This window comes from Capsicum annuum, chromosome 3 (genome assembly GCF_002878395.1).
Source record: "Capsicum annuum cultivar UCD-10X-F1 chromosome 3, UCD10Xv1.1, whole genome shotgun sequence".
Taxonomy (NCBI): domain Eukaryota; kingdom Viridiplantae; phylum Streptophyta; class Magnoliopsida; order Solanales; family Solanaceae; genus Capsicum; species Capsicum annuum.
Genome location: NC_061113.1, coordinates 163,352,724 through 163,376,955, shown reverse-complemented (window position 1 = coordinate 163,376,955; position 24,232 = coordinate 163,352,724). Strand labels below are relative to the sequence as shown.

Below are 24,232 nucleotides of genomic sequence, written 5' to 3'. Positions count from 1 at the left end.
AATGGATCCAACCAAGCTTAAGAAATTAGAGAAACAATTGAAATATCTCCAAAAAGGGTTTTATAAGGCCTAGTATCTCTCAATAGGGTGCTTCAATTCTTTTTATGTGCAAGAAAATGGTTCCCTCAAAATATGCATCGACTATTGTTAGTTGAAAAAAGTCAAAAACAAGACTAAGTATCCAATTCCCAGGATTGATGATTTGTTCAACAAACTTTAGGGTTCTAATTCTTTCTCTAAGATAGACGTCAGATCCAACTATCATTAACTCAGAGTCACAGAATGTGATATTCGAAAGACAACCTTAAAAATTCAGTAAGGTCACATTGAATTTATTGTCATGTCTTTTGGAATAATGAATGCTACTTTAAACTTTATGGACTTGATGAAAAAGGTGCTCAAGCAGTACTTGGATATGTTCATTATAGTATTCATAGATGACATCATCATTTATTTTCATAGTAAGGATTAACATGCAACCATTTAAGAACTGTCTTCCTAACCCTCAAAGATCACAACTAATTCGCTAAGTTCACCAAATATGAATTCTAGTTAAAATAAGTAGAATTCCTTAGTCATATCATTTTTGGTGAAAGAATTCGAGTTGATCCTTGAAAGATCTAAGTACTGAGGAACTAGCCTAGACTCATCTCTTAATCAGATTCCAGGAGTTTTTTGGGTTTAGCCAATTACTATAGACAATTTCTGGAAGGATTTTCCTCTATTGCTTCTCCCATGTCTGAACTGACTCAGAAGAAAGTCAAATTGTAATGGTTTAATTTCTTTGAGAAGAGTGTTCAAGAGTTGAAGACTCGACTCAACACTACTCCAATTTTGACTCTACCAGGGAGTTTTGATGGGTTTATGGTCTATTATGATGCTTCAAGAGTTTGACCTTGTTTTTTGTTAATGCATTGAAGAAATATTATAGCATATACCTCTAGACAAATCAAACATCATGATTAAGTGTTCAGTGATCACAAAACTCTTCACTATGTGTTCAGCTATAAAAATATAAATCTTTGTTAGAGAAGCTGACTAGAGTTTTTAATGTATTGTGATGTGCGTGTCTTGTACTATCTGGATAAATCTAATGTTGCGACTGACGCTCTTAGTAGATTATGTATGGGAAGTGTTGCTCTGATTGAGGATGAGAAGAAAAAGTTAGTTTGTGAGGTTCACCAGCTTGCTAGATTGAGAGTTCGGTTGGTTGATTCAATCAAAGGTAATATATTTGTTCAAAATGGTTTGAAATCTTCATTGATAGTTGAGGTGAAGTAAAAGCAAGATAATGATCTTATTTTTCTTAGTTTAAAAGAATCAGCCCAGAGTCAGATGGTTGAGGTTTTCTCCCAAGGGGAGATAGTGTCCTTCATTGTCAAGACAAGCTATATGTTTCTGATATAGATGACTTGAGATGGTAAATACTAGCCGAAGCTCATAGTTCTCTGTATTTTACTAACCCAAGAGCCACTAACATGTACCGTAATTTACAGAAAGTCTATTGGCTGAACGGTATGAAAAGGGATATCATGAAATTTGTAGCTAAGTGTCCAAATCACCAGAAAGTTAAGGTTAAGCACTAGAGACCGGGTGGTATCCTTCAGTATATTTCTACTTGGAAGTGGTGAGTGGTAAATATAGACTTCATTACAGGGTTGCCTCGTTCTCATCGGTAGCATGATTCTATTTGGGTTATCATGGACTGAATGAATAAGTAGGCCCATTTCTTTCCAATTAACGCTTCAAATTGAGCTGAAGATGATGTTAAACTCCATTTGAGGGAGCTAGTGAAATTTTATGGAGTCCCTTTGATTATTATTTTCAATAAAGGTGCCCAGTTTATTTTTTGCTTGTGGAAGATGTTTCAGAAGTGTCTTGGTACCCAAGTTAATCTTAATACCGCTTTTCACCCATAGATAGATGGTCAGGCAGAAAGGACCATTCAGATCTTAGAGGATATGTTGAGAGTGTGTGTGTTTTCAGGGGTAGTTGGGATGATCATTTTCCATTGATTGAGTTTACTTATAATAATAGAAACTACTCTAATATTCAGATAGCCCCATTTAAAGCACTTTATAGTAGAGGGTGTAGATCTGTTATTGGTTGGTTTGAGGTTTATGAACCTACATTTATAGGGCCAAATTTAGTACATGAGGCTATGGAAAAGGTTCAGCTGATTAGGGAAAGGCTAAAAACTTCTTAGAGTCATCAAAAATCCTATACAGATGTGAGGAGAAGGGAGCTTGAGTTTACTATTATTGATTTTGTCTAACTTAAATGTTTCTCCCATGAAAGGGGTAATGAGATTTGGTAAGAAGGGAAGGCTTAGTCCCCGCTATGTTGGTCCTTATAAGATTTGGGTCACTATAGAAATGTAGCTTATGAGTTCGAATTGCCTTCAGATTTAGCATTAGAGCACTCATTCTTACATGTTTCATTGTTAAGGAAATGCATTAGTGATCAAACATTGATTGTTCCTTTAGAGAGTATGGGTGTGAAAGATAGTGTCTCTTACGAAGAGGTCCCAGTTGAGATCCTTGATCGTTAGGTTTGTAAGTTGACAAATAAAGAGGTCTCTTTGGTAAATGTTTGGGAGAGAAATCAGTCAACTCAAGGAACTACTTGGGAAACAGAGGCAGATATGATGACCTAGTACCCCCGTATTTTCTCTTTGAACTCAGTCTCAGCTGGAGGTAATAATTTCTCCTTAATTAACTATTTTTGTATCAGGCCACTATGCTAATTTAATGTCATAACATACATTAATGAGTATGTTCAGTCCATATTTCAGTCATAGAATCAGTTATCAATTCATTATTTTGGTCGTAGGAATTCAGTATGGGAATTACAACTCTTTCTCCTAACACTTAAGTTTAGTTTTCATTCGGGGATGAATGACCCTAAGGGAGAGACATTGTAACACCCCAAAAATTCAAGCCAATATTAGAACCTTGATTCAAGTACATATAAAATCAAACATCATCGTTATTAGTTTTATTAGTAATTTAGAGATATATTAAGGTCACAAAAAACTCCTAGCTTATAGACAAGTCAAAATATCCTTTACCAATTAACTTCTTAAGAAGAATCTTGCTATAGTCAACTTAAAATGAGCATAACTTATAGATTGCTAAGATTTTTGAAGCTTAAGACCATATTTCCAACACATCTAGTTTTACCTAAATAGGATATTGGAGTAAAATATTATGGCCAATTCACTAAAGTATTGTCAAAGTTGTCAGTAACGACAACTCAGACTACGATTCATCGTCTGACCCTACGAGTAGTCGCGAGAAACTACGAGTCATAGAGTGACTTGTATTGAAAATAGATGGGATCAAAATTTGATTCCTTTGGCTATGACTCATAGCCTGATCCTATGAGTCATTACGTGAGTCATCGAGACTGCTTGCAGAAGTTTTCTAGATGATTTTGAAGGGGTTATTTGTTCTTTTCCTACTCTTTAACATAAAAAATATGTCGTTTATTCTTCCCAAGTGTTGAATAATAATTTTAAAACACCCTAAGTCCACCATTCCTTAAAATTCATTAAACACTTGGAAAATTTAGAGAGAAGAGGTGATTTTTCTCCTTCAAGCAAGAATTAGGGGTCTTGAACTTTTGTCTTCAAATCCCAAGATGCCATCAAGGTTTTCAACCTCGGGTATGTGGAATTTCATAAATGGGTTTCTTTTATCCCATGGAGTCCCAAATTTAACTCAATCCCCCGAGTCTAATTCACCCTTCAAGCTTAAGGTTTTCAAGTATAGTGAGGATTCCCTTAGTTTTCAATTTTTGTGCTTTGATTAAACAATGAATATATATATTCCCATAAATTTGAGCATCTTATCATACTCATGACTATGAAATCTCATTATAGTGATAAATTCTTTAATTTGGGCTTAAGTTATGAAATTTCTTATTTTGTTCAGATTGTAGCATTGCCATGATTAGTTGTATTCTTCAGAGATTGTGGCTTATGAATACCTGATACCTAGGATTTTATGTATACATATATTAGTTTTATATCCTCTAGCTTACATGTTATTTAATATTTTCAGACTGTGCATTTATTTTTAGTTTTCAAAAAATTACTATTGTTGAGCATTTTTTAGTTATTAGTGTCATTCATCATGGAGTGGTACTTAGTTCCAAGCAGATGCAGGGATAAAGGCTCACCCATCAGTTAGGATGAGACCTTTAGTAGAAATCCCTTTGTCCTGGAACTACGGCACCACCGTAGGTTCTAAAAGGTCACCCATCAGACTAGACTTGACACCTTAGTACCTTTTAGACATCCGTTTAGTGGATCTAATTCAGTTAGTGTTCCTACCCTTGACAAGGTACTAAATACCTATCCAACTGGAGTTACAGGTCAGACCCTGGTTTGCTCAAATTGTGGTATGTTGGTTAATGGTAGCTCCCACAGTCCATAGTTCATAGTTAAGATTTAGATACTTGCATAACCTTGTATTCAATTAATCAACTTATCATACATTATATGTTTATTACTTGCTTCGTCTTGCATCAGTTTACCATGTCATATGCATCATGTTTGACCTATATCAGTTATTTTCCATCTCATCTACTCATTACATTTAAATTACTGATTGCATATTTTTTTGGTCTATATTGTCTTATAATATAGGTTCTAACGTTCAACATCCAAATCGTGCTTCTTACGATTTTGCACCATATCACAGTAGGTTTTGGTGAGTCCTCATCATTGGAGGGTCAATTATCAACATTTCTTTTTAGTAATATTCTAATTTCTTATCATTGGAGTTAGTTGAGGGCTTGTCCTAATAACTCATACGATTTAAAGGCTTTCAGACAAATAGTTATATTTTTAGCATATTAATTATGTCAGGTAGTCTTAGTTTTGACATCCAGTATTGATTTTTCTTTTATTTTGATTTTATTATACTTCTCGCATTTCAGTTTATTTTCCAATCGATATTTCATTATTTGTTTCAATATTCTTAGTGTTTTGATAGGCCAATGGTTAGCTTGAGGTCAATTGTGAATTTGAGCACCGTGTTGCGACTATGGGCCAGTTTCAAATCGTGATAAGTTTGTACTGATAATACCATGTGCAATTTTTTTATTAAGTATAGACTATGTTTCAGAAACTTAGATGTGACCTCATCTCTAGTGGTACCAGCTGATTCGATTCGAGGGTAAGCTACTTGCATTTCAAGTTGTCATGAATCTTTATAGTTCTTATTGTATTTTTTCCAGAAAATGACTTTGTTCTTTTTGTTATTTTTGTATTATGCTTAGACACTTGTTTTGGATTAGTGTCTTTGTACGGTGACTTTTGAATCTTGGGGATGTAACATACAGTAATTCCTCATTTACTAATTATTAATTAGCTTTTGAGATTTCTTTTTATTTCATATTAATTAATTAATTAATTAGGTGGATTTAAGGTTTGGGCAAGGGCAGCTCTACCATTTCGAAAAAAAGGCGGTCATCTAAGGCCCTCAAATTTGAGGGGCCTCATTTTTTAAAAGTAATAATAGATTACAGATTTTAAAAAGAATATTAATTATTATTTTATGAAAAATAGATTTTTTATATGAAAAAAATTAGAAGAAGTTTGATATATCTAGTTCTGAGTGTTATGTCTCAAGATATATTATAAATTTAAAAAGTATTATTAGAAGAAATCGATTATATAATATTAAAGTAGACTTTATAAAAATAATTAATTTTTCTTAAAAATCTAAGGCCTCCGTCCTTAGGCCACGAATTTGCTTGATCCACCTCTGAGTTTGGGTTAGATAGTTCTTCCACAAGAGGGCTAGTTTGGATGTCACGGCCATTTGGGTTATGGCACTATTGTAATTAATAGGAGTAGTCTCTGAAGAGTGCAGAAAAATAAGTTGCATTGGCATATAATATCTAAAAGATATATGGATATTAGTGATATAGATATTAGTGAATGATTGTATGTAAGACTAATGAGATCATTCATCACCATGCGAAGAGAGGGTTAATCATCTAGGTAGTGTTAAAAAAGTAGAATATAGCTACTTGAAATTATGCAAACCTTTGAAGGATTTGTTTTGACTTTCAGTGCAATTTCTGGCTTGAATGTATTGGCCGATATTAGAGCCTATAATATTGTTAACCTGAAAAACATTTCATTACAAACCTCAAATGAAAAAGGAAAAATAGTGAATTATAACTATATCCATATATAATTAAATGCGTTGAGAAATAACTTATACACTCTATCTGAACAATTTTCGTGACACTTTCTTTTTTGTTTGTTTCAAAAAAATGTCACCTTTTCATAATTTGAAAAAACTACATTTTAAAACCTTATTTTTACCCTTAATGAAATAATTTATCGTCATACAAATGTTTATGGTTTGTTTTAGAGCACGAATTTCAAATGTCTTCTATCCTCCTTAAATTTTGAGTCAAGTCAAATAGTGCCACATAAATTAAGACTAAGGGAGTAACGTATAAGTGATAATTTATTGTTGCAGCTTCTTATTAGTGGTTACATTTTCAAGCTACATTGCTTAGATGCATATATCTGAATATAATCTTCATACATATAATGTCTTTGTACCTGATAGCCATCAAAGGTTGACATCATAGTAAAAAAATGGCGTCTTGATATCTTGTTGTATGTTTTCTGGGAAGAAACACTGCAAGGTGAACGTATAGTAGTTTGTATATATCCATTAGCTCAATGACAAAATAAACACAAGACGACAATTGAATCTAAGAATCTATAAAATGTACCAATTCTGGTATCATTCTTGAAATGCATGATTTTGGTAACACTTATGTAGATCCCTGAAACTCAAAAAATAGGTTTTAGTTATAATACACGACCTTAAATCAACATACATATAACGGTCAAAAACAATACTAACAATTAATAATGAACTATTATATGATCTTCATCTAAGCACTTGCTTAGATAGTCGTTAGCTACATGAATTAAGGTAAATGAAAAAGATAAAATTTTACAAGTAAAGTAACAACATCTCTGAAGATCGACTCAAACACATTTGTTAGTAGTGAATTTTTCCTACAAGTAGAGCAAGAAAATTGATCATCTCAGAGTTAGATTTATTATGTTCAGGATTCTTAATTAACATCTAGTATCATTTAATTTTATTATATAGAAATTGCAAAATCCTTAAATATGCATCTTACACATGGATAAAATAACCAACATCAACCAAGCATTTCACTCTGAGCTTTAGGTAATAAATTGTGAAAGTGATCACAGTATAGCATTGCTGGATATCCATTAGCAGAACCACCAAAAAGAATGGCCTGTAATATTTAATTTCTCTCAGTATTTTCCAACAATCGACAACACAAATACTATTTCAGTTACTATAAATCAAACTTACATATGTTCTTTGCATTCGATAATTCCTTTGCTAATAGAACCTCAATTACTGCATCAAATATCCTTGCACCTCTAAAATGAAGATTGGTAGCCTAAGCAAAATTTGGATGTGAGTGTAGTTCAATGTTGTCTTATCGAATTACATAAATGATAAAGAAATGTCTTAAACACGGATACACATTCATAATTTTTAAAACATGAATTCAAAGAGAACATACGGGATCAACACTTTTGATATCTCCGGTGAAAGCTCCACCATCACAATACCTAGCAAAGACATTGTTCCAATTGTAAAAATCTGCATGATTTTCAAAAATTAACCTTATCATCATATAAGACTTTCTCAATCAAACTAGATTTTCTATTCTGTTTATTTTATCAAATTATTATCGAGAAATAATTTTTTATATAAATAATTCGAAACAAGATATTAGGTAGCTTAATCAAAGAGAACCTGGATTTTCACTTTTGCTCTTGCTTAAAATGCCTAAAAATATAAATGGCATCATAAGTTTTGAAGAACCCAACTCAGTCTTAAAACGGTTTAGGCAGTCTGTGATGTTTCTGCACCACGCTCCTCCCTATAGGCAAGTGAATGTTTTGAAATATTTAAAAGATTGTCAAAAGACATGTCTCAACAATAACTGAAGATCATAAGTTTTCCTACTCTTTTGAAAGGAAAAGTTTTAAGTTTTTATACATGTGTTTTTTATTAGATCACTTAAAAGAGTAACTTAAATAAATTGCCCATAAGAAGTCAAAAAGTTAAAGTAGTCAACAGTATAAAATATCTTGATATGTCAATGTATATTAATAGAATCAATATTATGATATGTCAAACTTACTGAGAGTAGAATGATCCCACTTTTAACTCCATGTCCAAATCCTCGATCAAGATGGTATGCTGGAGGTGATCCATCTAAGTACACTGGAGGTAAAACAAGCTAAGTCAACAACTTCTTTATGCAACTACATACATTAATTTTTTCAACTTTTATGTGTTGTGATTAATCTGCTCCTTTTGACACAGCATTCTGAACAATTGTTTTATCGACAAAATATGCATGATCTGTGCCTTTTTCTTGTTTTGGTAATTCATTTACTTTTGCAGATACAATTTTGCTGATGGCCAGAGAACAAATAAGTATGAAAACAAGTTGAATAGATCTTGTTGCTATCATCATATATCCTGCAGAACATAATTTCCAAGGATGAAAAATCAATATTAATAACTAGCGGACAACATGGTATATATTTTGGTAGCCCGCCATGCATACTTTTCTTATTGTTGCTTTTCCATTTCTAGACAATTTTATCATACTTTGAAATTTCCCATAGTATTCTATAGATGTTTTCATGATGTTGCATTGTATTAGTTCTGTCATACATAGTACTTTTTGGAGCGTTTTAGACTTCCTTGTAATTGAGATTGTTAGACTTATTATATTTCACTATTTAAGCGTTTTATTCTAGTTTATTTTGAATCTTTAAGATTATTAGCTAATGGGTACGTTAATTTTGATAATTGGGTGTTGGTCATTTTCCCTATGATTTTGTTGTTACATAAGGTGACCCATATACTTGATGTTTGGATGATGGAGTCTATTGTTTTCAGGCTATGTTTCATACATTTGTGTACTAAGAAATTGTAGATGCTCGCTCACTTGAATTGGGGTTTACATTTTGGAAACTATAGTCCTTTATGTCCCATGCTATTTTCGTTGTTACACATTTGATATTGGTTTTATATCTTGACAATGATTATTGTTGTCATTATCTATGCGTGTTTAGCTTAGTTTTGAGGACTCCTTTGTGTGCTTAATGAGGTATTAAGGATATAATTGGGTAATTATGTGTTAAGTACATGTTTAAAGTGCTTTTGAATCAAGTTAAGAATCAAAATGATCAAATAGAGTTTAGTAGAGAAAACTAGTGGTGCTAGCTTGAGCTATGCTTGTTCTAGTGCTCTTTGATGAGCTCTATTGTGTTGTATGAACTAATACTTGTTACATGATGTTGTAGTATACCATTGGAGGTGTGTTGGAAGCTAATTGAAGCCATCAAACAAGTCATGTAAAGTGAAAAAATAAGGATCAAACGTACGAAAAGATAGGAGCAAAACGAAAGCAAAATCGCATCATTGTGGAGGTACCTTGCGCCGCACCCCCCAAACCTGGCTATGCGTTGTGTGCTGCACCCTCTAGGGAGACCATTCACTGCATCAGCCTTGCTTTGGGTGGGCACAGCACCCCCAACAGCTCGCCTTTGGCCTTGCGACATGAGGCAACTCCTGGGACGTCCAAAAGTCGATTTTATGTCTTTTAAGTGAGGAGCAATGTTGTAAATGCATATATTTCATGTTGGGCTTCTCATGAATGACCGAAAGAACTATAAAAGGAAACCAAGTCCCTGTGGGATCGACATTTGGCTCAAAAGGACAACTTTATACTAGCATGACCACGTACAATTACGTGTGCAGTGGGACGCAACAATGGTTTGATGAGTTTATAAGTTTTATCTATTTCTCTGTGGAGGTAGGTTCTTGATAAGAGTCAATCCTGATCTTTTGGATTTGGTGGTGACACTAAGAAAAAGATTTAGTATTTTATGGTAGTCAAATTGTCATTTATAGTCAGATCGTCTATTAGCAGACAAAGTATATTGATACCATACATCATTTTTATCAAAAATTGTCATTTATAGTCATATTCTAGGACAACCTCATGAACTGCTATGGTAGATGCAGAGGCAAAAGGGAGTAGCAACATTGGTAATACCCCAATCCTTGCTGCTCTGTGTGATAACTCGTGGAGTAAAATTGTTGGATATGTACCGTCTGACGATGGATTAAAGCTTACTACAAAGGATCAAAACAATATATGTTATTGTGAAAATCACAATGGAGGACATCAACGATGAGGTTGAATACTGGGGAACTATGGTAAATTTGTTATGCTTTGGGATAAAATCAGGGGCGACTCTACCATTTCGTAAAAACGGCGGTCGTCTAAGCCCCAAATTTGAGGAGCCTCATTTTTTTAAAGTAATAATAGATTACAGATTTTAAAAAGAATATTAATTATTATTTGTTGAAAAAATAAACTTTTTATCGAAAAAAAAAAAATTAGAAGTTTGATATATCTAGTTCAGAGTGTTATGTCTCAAGAAATTAATGCATTGACTATATGATTAATTAAAAAAGAATTATTAGAAGAAATCGATTATATAATATTAAAGTAGACTTTATAAAAACAGTTAACTTTTCTTAAAAACGTAAGGCCTCCATTTGATTTTGACAATAGACCATGAATTTTCTTGAGCCACCTCTGGATAAAATCCTCCTTATTCAATTAAGGAGGGTTTTCTCAAAAGAATACGAAAGAGCCTAGGAGATGATAAAGTAACACAAGTAAATCATGGAGTCTTCCTGATCAAATTTCACATTATGGAGGATAGGGTCAAAACAGTCGAGGAAGGTGGCCATATTTTTGATAGGTAACCCATTGTTGTGAAACCTTAGAGACATGATATTGAAGGTAACGACAATGAAAAGGTACACATAATGACCTTATATATGAACTCTTTTTATACGTTTTTACTATTTTTGGCTTTCCCATTGTTACTACATCTGGTTATGAGGTGTGAGGAGAGCTTGTACGATTACCTATACATTCAAAAGTAATTTGGGAGAGTTTTGAGTCTATCTAAAGCTTTAAAAGCCACTAGTTTGAATTTAATCAACATTTTGTATTTTGGGCACCGGATGGTGATTTGGAAAGCTTTATTAGAACTGGAACGTCCATTTTGGGTTAGTAGAGCATGTATTTTGGGCCCAAAGTCATTATTTTGTATTTTGATCCTTCGTTTGGAAAATAGTTTTTCTTTTTTCTGACCTTACCCGGGGCTCTCACCTCCCGTGGCGGTCAGGGGTTGAGCCACACACCCCAAGCCTTATCACAAATAAAATTAAAAGTAAGTACACGAAGGAGGGCATAGACCTTACCTCCGACCTATGGTGGTTCAAAGTCAACTAGCCTACTAAGGCCGGTCAACTCATCCCCGATACTAGAAATGAAACCTAGATCTAAGCACCCAGAAGAGAGGACTCTTCTCAGTACAAAATAATTTAGGAACGCATAAATAAGGGAGACTCTCCCCTTACATAGTAAGAAGAAAGTCGAAACAAAAATTGGCCACTTCATAAAAGCTATAACTAGATAGAATAGCGTAGATGAAGAAGATGAGAAAAGAAGCACTATTAAAAAGAACTCGTACCAGAAAAATAACTCCATCTAGGGTGGTTTCTTTATTCGGTTCAACTTTCTTCTTCTGAAATGAGGCATCCCCAGCTTGTCCATTCTGAAATATCCCCTTGCTTCTTCAGGTAAGTGATGATGATCTAAAAACTGATGAATGTTATCCAAAATGTGGCTATGCTTAGATAAGATATTCGCAACATAATTAGCTTCCCTGTAGACATGTCTGCAACAAAAACTCTCTAATATGTTACTTAAGTTCTGAAGAGCAGCAATGTCTTCTTGGACGCTCCATGGAGGATTGATGTTGTGGAGCAGCCATTTGGTAAGGAGTTCAGAATCTACTTCAAGAATAATCCTGTTGTACCCATTCTGAATGCACCAAGTAAGACCACAAATAGCTGCCCGAACTTCAGCTTGATTATTTGTACCAATCCCCAAAGGAATGGCAAAAGCATAGATGAAATTGCCTCGGTGATCTCTAAGAACCCCACCTGCACCAATGTTACCCGGGTTTTCTAGAGCACTTCCATCCGTATTAAGCTTAACCCATGGAGCCGAAGGCTTAGTCCAACAAACTTTAGTAACCTTGATCTCATGCTTGCAATGTTCAACCATGGACATCAAATCAGTCCATCTAAGCGGCCATTTGATTTGAGGAAAGGCAGTAATTAGGAGATGAGTTATGTCCTTGGAAATGGAATAAATAACTCTAGAAGTGTTGGACCGCTTGTCGCCATACTTCTTAGCACATCTATTCTTCCATAGGTTCCAACAAATAATTATGGGTGTAGCCTGCATAATAAGCTTGTGGACCTCAATTTTATACTCCGAAAACCACCACCTCATCAGAAAGTTTTTCAAGGGAATGGAGCTATGCTGAATGTCACAGAATCAGAAAAAATTTTCCAGATATGTTTAGCAAAGTTCCCAGACATAAAGATGTGATCAATGGTATCAGGTCCAGGTCTGTAACAACGAGAATAATCCACAGGTTCCGAACCAAAAGTAGTGATCCTTTCGTTAGTCGGAAGCTTACCTCTAAGAGCTCTCCAAAGAAGAAAAGAAATTTTGAAAGGTATATGCTTATGCCACGTAAAAGAATCAGACATAGCTTTGTTCTTTTTTTGCCTAACCACATCCCAAGCAGAAGAGCAGGTAAAATGTCCACTAGCATTTGGTTTCCACACCGGTCGATCCGGAATCCCTTGTTGAAACTGAAAGTTAGTGTTGAGGATCTTAGAAATCAGCAAAGGAGGAGGAGCAGTTTGTCTCACCATGTCTTTATTCCAATTTCCATCAATTAAGAATTCCGAAATCCTAATGTTGTTGGGTCTTGTATCTGTAATTCTGTGATTAGCCAGTGGACCAACTCCTAACCAATCATCCCACCAAAAACTGCAAGTTCCTGAGCGAATAATCCATTTGATATGCGTCTCAGCTTCAACCTTGTTTGTCATCATGTGCTTCCAGACCAAGGACTGACCTGTATCCCGTTTTTTGATAACCGGGTTAGCTCTTTGACAATACTTTGCCTTTAAAAAATGACCCCAAAGAGTGTTCTTGGTTCTAAAAATCCACCACTGTTTATATTGCAAGGAGAGGCACACATCAGATAGTAATCTCACACCAATACCTCCTTCATCATATGGATAACTAAGAGTTTCCCATGATGCCCAATGGTATTTTTTCTTCTCTTTATCCCAACCCCAAAAGAAATCAGCCGTGAGAGCTTTTATCTATTTGAGCGTAGTCTTAGTCAGAGAGATAGCAGAGAGTATGTGAATAGGGAGAGACTGCAGAACGAACTTAATCAATGTAGCTCTTCCTCCAAAACTCAAAATTCTAGCTTTCCAACCTCTGATTTTCGCCACAACTTTAGCCACCATTTCAGAGAAATAAATGACCCTCCGACTACCAATATAAAGCAGACATCCCAGATAAGTGATGGGACTGTCTTTCTGAGAAAATTCAGTGATTGCCTTGATCAAATCAATGGTATCCTGAGGTGTCTTGTCAGGGATCATAAAGTGGCTCTTACCTTTGTTGATAAGCTGATCGGAAACTATTTCATAATCATTTAAGACCCCCATGATGAGCTGCAAAGTAGTATCTTTAACAGAGAAAAAAATGATCACGTCATCCGCAAAACTCAGGTGGTTAATCTGAGGTCCCTTCTGTTCCATGTGAAAACCATCATAAAGATGATGATTTTGCAGATTATTCATCATTCTAGACAAAACTTCAGCTCCTAAAATGAATAGAGCCGGGGAAAGCGGATCACCTTGTTTGAGTCCTCTAGAAGAATGAAAAAACCCGTATCTCGAACCATTAACAGTCACCGAATACCAGTTGTTGGCCATAATCCGCCAAATCATGTCGATAATCACTTCACCGAATCCCATTCTCATCAGAACTAGACAAATGAAGGACCAGGAAACTCTATCGTAGGCCTTAGCCATATCAAGCTTAATAACAACACTATCCCCCTCATTAGGCTTCTTGATGTTGTGAATAATCTCTTGTGCTAACATGATGTTCTCTGCAATACTTCTCCCTTTTACAAACCCAACCCTGACTGATTGTCTGAAATGAGATGAGGAAGAATGGGAGCACGTCTGATACAAATAAGCTTAGAAATAATCTTGTTCGTAAAGTTGCTATGACTGATGGGTCTAAATTCAGATCGCTTATTAGGATGATCCACTTTTGGGAGTAGGACCAAACAAGCATGAGAAAAATATTTGGGCATGCTATGACCACAACAAAAATATTGGACTATGTCAAGAAGATCAGTGCAAATGATATCCCAGCAAGCTTGGAAAAATTTTCCATTCATACCGTCTGGCCCTGCTGCTGAATTAGGACTCATAGATAAAACCACATGCTTGAGTTCCTCCATTGTAGGCATAGCTTGCAAGATCAGATTTTGTTCTTCAGTAACCATTCTTGGTATACAATTGAGGGCATCTTCATTAATCAGTTTCTCTTCCCCTATAAAAATTTTCTGGAAATGTTCGCATGCAGCAGTGGCTATAACCTCATCTCCTTCCAGAAATTCACCTTGATCGTTGCAAATTTTATGAATAAATAATCTCCTCCTTCTACCTCTCATAAGAGCATGAAAGTATCTAGAGTTTGCATCACCTTCTTTGAACCATTGAAGTTGAGTTTTTTGCTTAAGAATTGACTCTTCAAGCTTCATGTAGCTCTGTTTTCGTCAGTGTTGTTGATAATTAGCTCCTCTTCTGCACTTCTGATTTTTTCTTCATACTCTTTAACCGTGGCAAAAATATCACCATATTCAGCTTTAGACCACGTGCTAAGGGTTGAAAAAAGTCTCTTCATTTTCATATGGAATCTCCACATAGGATTTCCATCACACTCCCTGTTCCAGCAGTTACTAACAGTCTCAAGAAACGAACTATTTTCAACCCAACAATTTAAGAATTTGAAGTATCTGGTGATGTTCTCTTGTCTGACTTTCATTTCTATAAGTAACGGTGTGTAATCAGATCCCACAGAAGATAGATGAGTATTAGAAGTGAACGGCATGCACTCTAACCACTTATCATTAACCATAGCTCTGTCAAGTCTTTTCCAAATTCTATCAGTGATAGATCTTTGATTACACCAAGTATACTTCTGTCCATGAAAACCAATATCCAGAAGACCACAAGACTCTATAACCCCAATAAAATCAAAACTTTTTTTCATGTTGTAAGGGATGCCCCCTAGCTTCTCATCCAGATCAGTAATCACATTAAAATCACCCACTGTACACCAAGGAAGCTCAGTAGTAGCAACCTGCAGTAACCTATCCCACAAAGGCCTTCTTAAATGATCTCTACATTTGGCATAAATAAAGGTCATAAGAAAGGTAGAAGGATGTTCCACATGTTTGAATTCATATGTAATCTGTTGGTCATCAGATTCCAAGACTTTACAGCTGACATCTTGAGTCCAAAAAATCCAAATCTTTCCATTGGGATTACGAGTAGCCTCATTCATCTTGAGATGCATTCTACAAATGTTGAGTTGTGAGTTGTCTGTAAAAGGCTCAAGAATTGCAATTATAGACAACTTATGAACTGCAGAAAGATTTTGAATTCTTTCCATAGCACCTTTGGTATGAATACTTCTAGCATTCTAGATAATAGCATTTATCATTATAAACTCTGGCTTTGAGATCTAGTGAGTCTTCTGGCTTGATTGACCGACTTACTAGTAGTAGTAGCTTGTTTGGCAGTTGGGACCTTCCTTTTATGACTTCTTGGAGAAAGGCCTTGATTGTCAATAGCTTGTTGAACCTCATTATTCAAATCAGCATCTACAGCCGGTCCGGAAGCTTTGGTCTCTCTAGTTTCATCATCTTCCTCCTCGTCCCCAATAGACTTAGTATCCTGATCAGACTCATCCTCAGAATGAATTACTCTATATTCATCTTCAATTTCCATGGACAATACAGGAACTGAATTGAGAGTGCAATCTCTGATAGGACTTTCATGAGATACAGGCAGAATATCGAGACCAACTTCTTGTTGCACCAACACAAAATTCGGTTGATCATTCTGAACCCCATCCTGTTGTTTCTGTTCCTCTTTTTCTTTTTTCTTTTAATTGACCTTCTTGCCTCACTGAGAGCTAATGTAGTTTTGTTGTTCATACCATGAACCTGTCCGGTAACGCTTTGAATCCCGAAAACATTCATGTAATTTTCCTGACTCTCCTCTGACTGAATATTGGCCGGGATAGCAGAATCGTCATATTAACTTTGTCAATCAGCTGCTCTATTTCTCTGCCTTGAAAACCCTGAATCTGAACATCAAAAGAAACATCTGTAGATTTCTGACCATCAGACTCAACACTCAACCTATTCTTCTGAGTACTCAAGCATTTATCACTAAAGTCAGACAATACTTCAGTAGTGATTTTCAATTTAGCAGTATTCTGTTTCTGTTGTTGTAGAGTGGTAGCAGGAGTTTTGGAGTTTAACCCCCCATCCCTGGATACCCCTTCCTGCATGTTAGTATGTTTCTCCTTCATACCAACCTCACCCCCATCAACTACAGCAGCAGTCCCAGCAAAAACATTAAAATTATCGGGATGGGTTTCATGGAGCCTTGAGTCAATACCTGAGGTCCTTTTAAGGACATTTTCAGTGGTTGTAAATTGTTGATGTTGGGTTTGTTCAACCTCAACCTGATCAGGTGCAGAAATATTCAAATTACGAACATTTTCTTCATCATTTTTTGTGTTTTTTTCTACAAGTTTGGCACCAGATTTTCCAGCCTCCATTTGCACCTTTGTGCTAGCTTGTTTGTTTTGTTTATGCTTGGGATGATGGGGAATGGGATTAAGAAAAGTATTACTAGAATTAGGGGGTTGGGGTTGTTGATTCTGGACTCCAGAATCAACATTACAATGTGGGTTATTAGTAGTAGTAGAAGTCATACCTGTGCATCCATTTTTGGACGTATTTCCAGCATGTAAACCATTTTGAGCAGCTGTACTGGTATCCTTTTCCTTTGCTTGCTTCTCAGCAACTTACTTGTGATTGTTAAGCTGTTGAACTCTTGCCTTTTTGTTGGGATTTTGGGTTGTGGGATTATCCAAATTAAAAGTAGAACTATGGGGTTGGGGTTGCTGATTCTGGACTCCAGAATCAACATTACAATCTTTGGGATGTTTGCTATTAAGTTGAGAAATCATACCTGTCTGCTGATTGTGTTGATCATGTTGATTTGCAGCATAACCTTTTGGAGGTGATTTGGATCTGGAATTTTGTTGCTGATTACCTGTACCTCTTTGGTTTTGGTGATGTTGTTGTTGCTGCTGTGAGTGAGTGTTCCTTTTACCTCTTCTTCTTTGCGTTTGCCACTGATCTTGAGCCGGTGCACTGTTGTTTTCCTGGAACTTATCTGTATCCTTTTGAGTAAAAGGAACACTCGTGTTGATCATGTTGATTTGCAGCATAACCTTTTGGAGGTGATTTGGATCTGGAATTTTGTTGCTGATTACCTGTACCTCTTTGGTTTTGGTGATGTTGTTGTTGCTGCTGTGAGTGAGTGTTCCTTTTACCTCTTCTTCTTTGCGTTTGCCACTGATCTTGAGCCGGTGCACTGTTGTTTTCCTGGAACTTATCTGTATCCTTTTGAGTAAAAGGTACTGATCTGTCAGTTGCATCACTTTGCACATTAAGGTTGTCTGCACCATTTTGGTGTACTTCAGCATTTTTCGTAGCTTCTTCCAACTCCTTTTTTCTTTTTACCTCCTTATCTCTATGCTTAACAGTACATGCTATGATAGAATGACCTTGATGTTGACAATAATTGCAATAGTCAGGCACTCCCTCATACTGAATATTTTGCCACCTACCTTCTCCATTCTCATCTTCATCATATCCCAACCATACATGATCAGGTCTTTCCTTGGTAAGATCAACTTGAACTTTAACCTTAGCCATACTCCCTCTAGTCTTCTTGTAGGTTGCTAAATCAAGGTAAAATAGGAACTAAAGGCGTCTCTTCTTCGGGTTTGAAAGTAGGAGTCCATTTCTGCAACCTCAGTATTTGCCCCTCAATGTGCATTCTTCCTTTTGACCACACAGTAACTTGGTCATATTCATTGTCCAAGTCTATATAGAGATGTTTAGAATTAAAATGGGACAATTTTACTCCACCTCTCAATTCAGTTTGTGCAACAAACTGCTTCCTAATGATCTCCATCTTAGGCATCATGTTAGTGAACATGCCTATTAAGGTAAATCTGCATCTCACAGCTAACTTCTCTTTAAAATCTGTGAGATTAAAAACAATAGCCGGCCTTCCTTGTCTGGATGTGATTTTAGGAGGAGAAATACTAATAGTAGTTATTTTCATTGCTTCTTGCGCCCTCAATTTTGTAGCCAAGTTATGAGTAACCACCGGAGCAGCAGGATCGGGAATTTTGGTATTCCAAGCATTAGATTGAGGTTGCTTTTTGTTGCCAGAATTTGAATTTTCCTCTTTATCCTTAGCCTTATCAACATGAACAGCAGGAACAGTAGGCGTGAGACCAACCTCATGACTCCCCGCCTTGTGATTGTCATCATTTTCTTTTGGTTTATCAGTAGGATCAATAGACTTAGAATTTACACTATCTACTTTAGCAAAATTATTGGAAATGATCAAAGGTTTGTTGTTTGGCACATATGGAGCTTGTTTTTGGCAATCACCAACACCTTTGAGCTTATTTCTTTTCTCAGTACCAGAACTTTGCTGAATAGTATGATTTTGAAATTCAATTTCTTTCGAAACAGCCTTATCAGTGCTCAAACCATTAGTATTTTTCCCACTTCCACCACTTTGATCACCTGTAGACATAGAATTTTTTGACCCACCCGAACTAAACTCCCTTGAATTTTTTCTCATACCATCAGAACTACTGGAATCAGAATTTTCTTCCTCAAAGTCAATAACATTAACAACATCAGTAGTATCCTTAGTTTTCAAACGGGACATACCTTGATCGACCACATTTCCAGCCAATATATCTTCACAAACTAATTTTTTTTTATGAGAATTTACCTGTGAAGGGGATTTACGCATAACGCCATCAGCATTATCATGTTGCAGCACTACAATTTGCAAATTCGCGTTTGAGATCGTCGGAGTTCCATTTTGGCTTTTCAGCGTCATTGTTGCCTCAGCATCACTGTTTTCCGAATTGAACTCGTTATGTGCATCTACAATTGGGGCTTTTGTTAAATTCACCATCCCCATACCAGAAGTATTATCATAGCTTTGACCAATTCCGAACAACCTTGTCGACCAAATCCCCCACCTCAAGATTCCCAAAAATCAAATTCGTACGAGTAGAGGGTAAATTTGATGGGGTTTTTGTCATTTCTAAGCTTCCAGCAACGTGTTGAGTTGTATCAAGGCGAGGATTTTGAGAAATATTCCCCAATTGTTCCCTTTCAATTGATTTCGGCAAATTAGGGGTAGTTACCCTAAAACTGAAATCGAAATTGCTTGGATCATTAAAAATTGGGGCTTTTGCTTGTAAATCACTCCTTACCTCTCCAAGATTCGAATTAGATTGTAATTTTCCAGATTCGATGGAAAAAAAATATGTCGCCTGATTGTTGTACTTTCCCGGCAGTGTTGTCGGCGACAATTAGACCTGCGACAGAAGTGGTCTGGGCGGAATTCCTTGCTCTATGATCCCCAACATTCAAAACACCACCATATTCCTCACAAATAGATCGATTTTGAGATTGATTTTGTTGTTTCGTAGCCACAACTTTGGACAAATCGGCATGCACAATATCAACATTAGACTTGTTGAAGTTCATCTCACTCACTTCACAATCTTTATCTGAGATAATTTTTTGAACCAACTCCCACTTTTCCTCAGAAAATGGACCCCCACAGATCGCTTTAATCTCTTGAAATTTCTGAGAACTGAGAGATGACTTAGTTTGTAATTGTTCAAGGGATTGGTGCACATCACTGTTCTTGTCATTTTGGAACTGGTCCGGTGGCCGGACAAGTTCCACCGGTGGCTGGGAAGCCATTCCGGTGGAAAAACTTAATTGAAAATTCTAGAGAGAAGTGAGTATTTTTTAGAGAGTGAAAAATCAGGAAAATGAAAAGCGATGTTTGGAAATTAGTTAAAATAACCTTTTAGTGGTCCCGGGGGATAATTTACTGTAAACAATCTCTTTTAGAAAATCTAGCATTTCCATTGAATCCAAAAAATCAAAAATAGCTGAGTAGCATATATGATTTGTTTTTATACAGTCTCGATCAAATTTCAGGCGTCTAAGGATTCGAAAACATGCAGCTTCAGTATTTCTACTGATATATTATGTCTCCAATCCTAGACTAGAAGCAATCTTCTAGTACATATTGGGTAAATCATCAAGTTTTAACAATATAAGAGGGGATGTGGCCATGTACCAAGGACACAAGAACCCCGTCCCCTAACCCTTAATCAAGAAAAAACCTCCCTTACCGATCAATTGCTAAAGTAGTGATTAACTTCAAATGAGTATTACTTCCCAATTCTATTTCTTGAGTCTCAGACTCGCCAAGTGATAGGTATTTGAATTACCTTTCCAACACATCCACTTTTTCCTTAATCCGACATCAGAGTAGGAAGTTACAGCCTTTTCGATAAAGCACTGTTCCATAGTGAGATACCACAAGATTAACTATAAATTTGGTTACGTTGCACGACCGTACAATGGTCTTATCTAATTGAGATAACCCCAACTTTTAAAAGTGATAAATTACATCTGCATGCCACGAGAGGGAACCACGATCATGCTTTGAACTAACGATTGTGAGTCCCGCAGATGTCCTTATAACAAGTGAACATATGAGCCAAGGTACCATTGATTATATTTTCCTCTATTTCTTTTCCAATGTGCAGGTTGACTCAGAAGAAAGTCAAATTCTAGTGATCTGATTCTTGCGAGAAGGTTCTTAAGAGTTAAAGACACGACTCACTATTGCTCAAATTTTAACTCTGCTCGAGGGCTCAAATAGTTTTGTCATCTATTATGATGTTTTCAGAGTTAGTCTTTGTTCTGTGCTGATGTAATAGGGCAAGGTTATCACATATGCCTTTAGAAAGCTCAAGCCTCAGGAGAAGAATTACCCGATTCATGATTTAGAGTTGGCAATAGTGGTTTTTTCCTGAAATAATTGGAGGCACTTCCTCTATGGTGTTCATGTCTATGTGTTCACTAATCACAATAGTCTTTAGCATGTGTTCAACCAAAAGTATTTAAATTTTCATTAGAGAATATGGGTAGAGTTGCTAATGGATAATGATATGAGTATTTTGTACCATCCGAGCAAGGCCAATGTAGTAACTAACGCACTTAGAAGACTATATATGGGTAGTGTTTCTTATGTAGAGGATAAGAAGAAATAACTAGGTTTTTCATAGATTGGCCAGACTGGGAGTTTGGTTGGTTGATTTAACTGAACGTGGTATTTTGGTTCAAAATGGTTTTGAATCCTTATTGGTAGCTGAGGTTAAGGAAAAACAAGATAATGATCCTATTTTGCTTAAATTGAAAGCATCAGTCTAGAGTAAAAAAGTTGAGGTTTTCGCCCAAGGGGGAGATGGTTTTCTTGGCTATCACGGCAGATTTGTGTTTTAGATGTAGATGAATTGAGACAACGAATGCTAGTGGAGGCACACGTCTCTCGATATTCTATTCACTCAGGGGCTACTAAAATGTACTTTGATTTATAAAAAGACTATTGGTGGAATAGTATGAAGAAGAATATCATGAAATTTGTCGCTAAGTACCCGAATTGCCAGCAGGTTAAGGTTGAGCACTAGAAACCTAGTGGCATGATTCAGGACATCAGTATTTCTACTTGTAAGTGGGATGTAATTTACATGGACTTTGCTACTTAGTTCCCCCATACTCATCAGCAACATGATTCTATTTGAGTTATTATGGACAAGATGACTAATTTAGCCCATTTTCCAGCCAGTTAACACTTCGAATTTAGACGGGGACTATGCAAAACTCTACCTGAATGAGTTGGTGAGATTTCATGGAGTCTCCCTGACTATCATTTCATATAGAGGTACTATGTTTAAATCCCAATTTTGGAAGGCATTTTAGATGGGTCTTGGTAATTAAGTTCATCTCAGTACATCCTTTTACCTGCAGATAGATAGTCAGGAAGAGAGAACCATTAAAACCTTAGAGGATATGTTGAGATCATACGTGATTGATTTCAAAGGTATTTGGGATGATCATCTAACTTTTATCGAGTTTGCATATAATAGTAGTTATTACTCTAATATTTAGATAGCCCCTTTTGAGGTACTTTATGGAAGGAGGTGTAAATCTCTTATTAGGTGTTTCAAAGTTTGTAAAGTTGTATTAAAAGGACCATACTCAATCCATAAGGCTATGTAGAAAGTTTAGCTGATTAGAGACAGATTAAGAATGGATCAAAGTTGTTAGATGTCCTATACAGATATGAGAAGGGAGCTTGAGTTTGTCATTGGTGTTTTGGTCTACTTGAAAGTTTTGCCTATAAAAAGAGTGAAAAGGTTTAGAAAGTAAGGAAATCTCAATCCCTTCTTCATTTGACCATATAAAATTATACGTAATTTTTGCAAGGTAGCCTATGAGTTAGATTTGTCGGTGGATTTAGTCTTTCATGTTTCCTTGTTGAAGAAGTGCATTAGTGATCCTGGGTTGATTATTCCCTTAGAAAGAGTAGGCATAAAAAACAGTCTCTTTTATAAGGGATTTCTGTGGAAATCTTTAACTGTCAGGTTAGGAGGTTGAGGAATAAAGAAGTTTCTTTGGCAAAAACAGTTAGTTAATAGAGCTACTTGGGAAGTGGAGGAAGACATGACGACAAAGTACCCCCTATCTTTTTATTTTAAGCTCAGTCATAGCTTGAGGTAATAACTTTTCCTAATTAATTAATTCTTTCAATTTCATGTCACTTAGCTATTCCCATGCCAAAGCATATGTCTATATGTCATAAGCAGCCCATGTTTTAGTTACTAATCTAAAACTATGTCAGTGCTCAGCTCTTAGAAACTCAGTTTATGAATTTCAGGTATAGATAGTGTGAAGGTTCCTGTAGTATCAAGAGAAGTGGTGAAGAAAATATGGGAATTGTAGCTCTTTTCCTCTAACCTTACAACCTAGTTAGATTCTATTTAAGGATGAATGACACCAAAGGGAGATATTACAATGCCCCAAAAATCCAAGACTTAACCAGAATCATGCTTTAAGTACATATAGTCTAAATCATCAAGTTTTAAGGACATAAAAGAGGATTTGGCCATGTACCAAAGCCACAAGAACCCCCTAGCCCTTAACCAAGCTAATACCTCCCTTATCGATCGATTTCTAAAGTAGTGATCAGCTTCAAAAGAGTATAACTTCCATATCCTGATGTATTTTTTAAGATACAAACCCACCAAGTGATAAATACTTTAATTAACTTTCCATCACATTCAATTTTACCTTAATCCAACATTAGAGTAGGAATTTATGGCCTTTTTAGTTAAACAGATCTATATAGAGATACTATGAGACCAATCACGATAGTAGTGACATTGTACCTCCGTACAATGGTCTCATTTGGTCGAGATAACTCCAATTTCTGAAAGTTGACAAATTGTACCCTCATGCCATGAGAGGGAACCACGATCGTGTTTTGTCACCATGATCCTCAAGAACGATCGTGAGTCCCATATATATCTTTGATGTAACCAATAAACTTATGAACCAAGGTAAGATTTCTTATATTTTTCTTTATTTCCTATCCCATGACCAAGTTATCTCAACAGAAAGTCAAATTCCAGTGACCTGATTCTTGCGAGAAAAGTTTTTAGTAGTTGAAGACTCAACTCACTACCACTTTGATTTTAACTCTATTAGAGGGTTTAGATGGTTTTTTCATTTATTGTGATATTTCTTGAGTTGGTCTTAGTTATATGTTGATTCACGTGGAAAGGTTATAGCATATACCTCTAGATAACTCACTTTTTATGAAAAGAATTACCCAACTCATGATTTTGCATTGGCAGTAGTGGATTTTGCCTT

General features: G+C 35.9%; 2 protein-coding genes across 5 annotated transcripts; both read right to left on the bottom strand.

Annotated features, from left to right (window-relative positions):
- Positions 1-351: 351 nt before the first annotated feature.
- LOC124896702 lies at positions 352-15,762 on the bottom strand. Of its 4 annotated transcripts, XM_047408427.1 has the most exons (9): positions 11,663-15,762; positions 9,540-9,677; positions 8,233-8,315; positions 7,606-7,654; positions 7,389-7,479; positions 7,186-7,308; positions 6,766-6,819; positions 6,590-6,668; positions 352-6,140 (listed from the first exon to the last, which is right to left on the bottom strand). In XM_047408427.1, exon 1 carries the CDS (start codon positions 15,760-15,762, stop codon positions 14,845-14,847), a length of 918 nt encoding a protein of 305 aa, XP_047264383.1. In that variant the 3' UTR covers positions 352-6,140; positions 6,590-6,668; positions 6,766-6,819; positions 7,186-7,308; positions 7,389-7,479; positions 7,606-7,654; positions 8,233-8,315; positions 9,540-9,677; positions 11,663-14,844. The 4 variants fall into 4 exon arrangements, with proteins under 4 accessions (XP_047264383.1, XP_047264381.1, XP_047264380.1 ...); XM_047408425.1 differs by lacking the exon at positions 9,540-9,677 and having other exon boundaries at positions 7,606-7,685; XM_047408424.1 differs by lacking the exon at positions 9,540-9,677.
- LOC107853068 (pectin acetylesterase 8-like) lies at positions 7,207-9,667 on the bottom strand. Its single transcript, XM_016698084.1, has 5 exons — positions 9,561-9,667; positions 8,491-8,576; positions 7,606-7,685; positions 7,429-7,479; positions 7,207-7,308 (listed from the first exon to the last, which is right to left on the bottom strand). The coding sequence occupies exons 1-5, from the start codon at positions 9,665-9,667 to the stop codon at positions 7,207-7,209; spliced, it is 426 nt and encodes a 141-aa protein (XP_016553570.1).
- Positions 15,763-24,232: the final 8,470 nt, after the last annotated feature.

What these genes read in the sequence shown, in the direction of transcription:
- LOC107853068 (XM_016698084.1), bottom strand. Translation starts at nt 9,667, where the DNA reads ATGTCGCAAGGCCAAAGGCGAGCTGTTGGGGGTGCTGTGCCCACCCAA. An exon ending in GCAAAATTGTATCTGCAAAA is followed by an intron (nt 7,686 to 8,490) that starts GTAAATGAATTA and finishes AAAATCATGCAG; the next exon opens with ATTTTTACAATTGGAACAAT. An exon ending in TATTTGATGCAGTAATTGAG is followed by an intron (nt 7,309 to 7,428) that starts GTTCTATTAGCA and finishes TAAATATTACAG; the next exon opens with GCCATTCTTTTTGGTGGTTC.
- LOC124896702 (XM_047408427.1), bottom strand. Translation starts at nt 15,762, where the DNA reads ATGGAAAGAATTCAAAATCTTTCTGCAGTTCATAAGTTGTCTATAATT.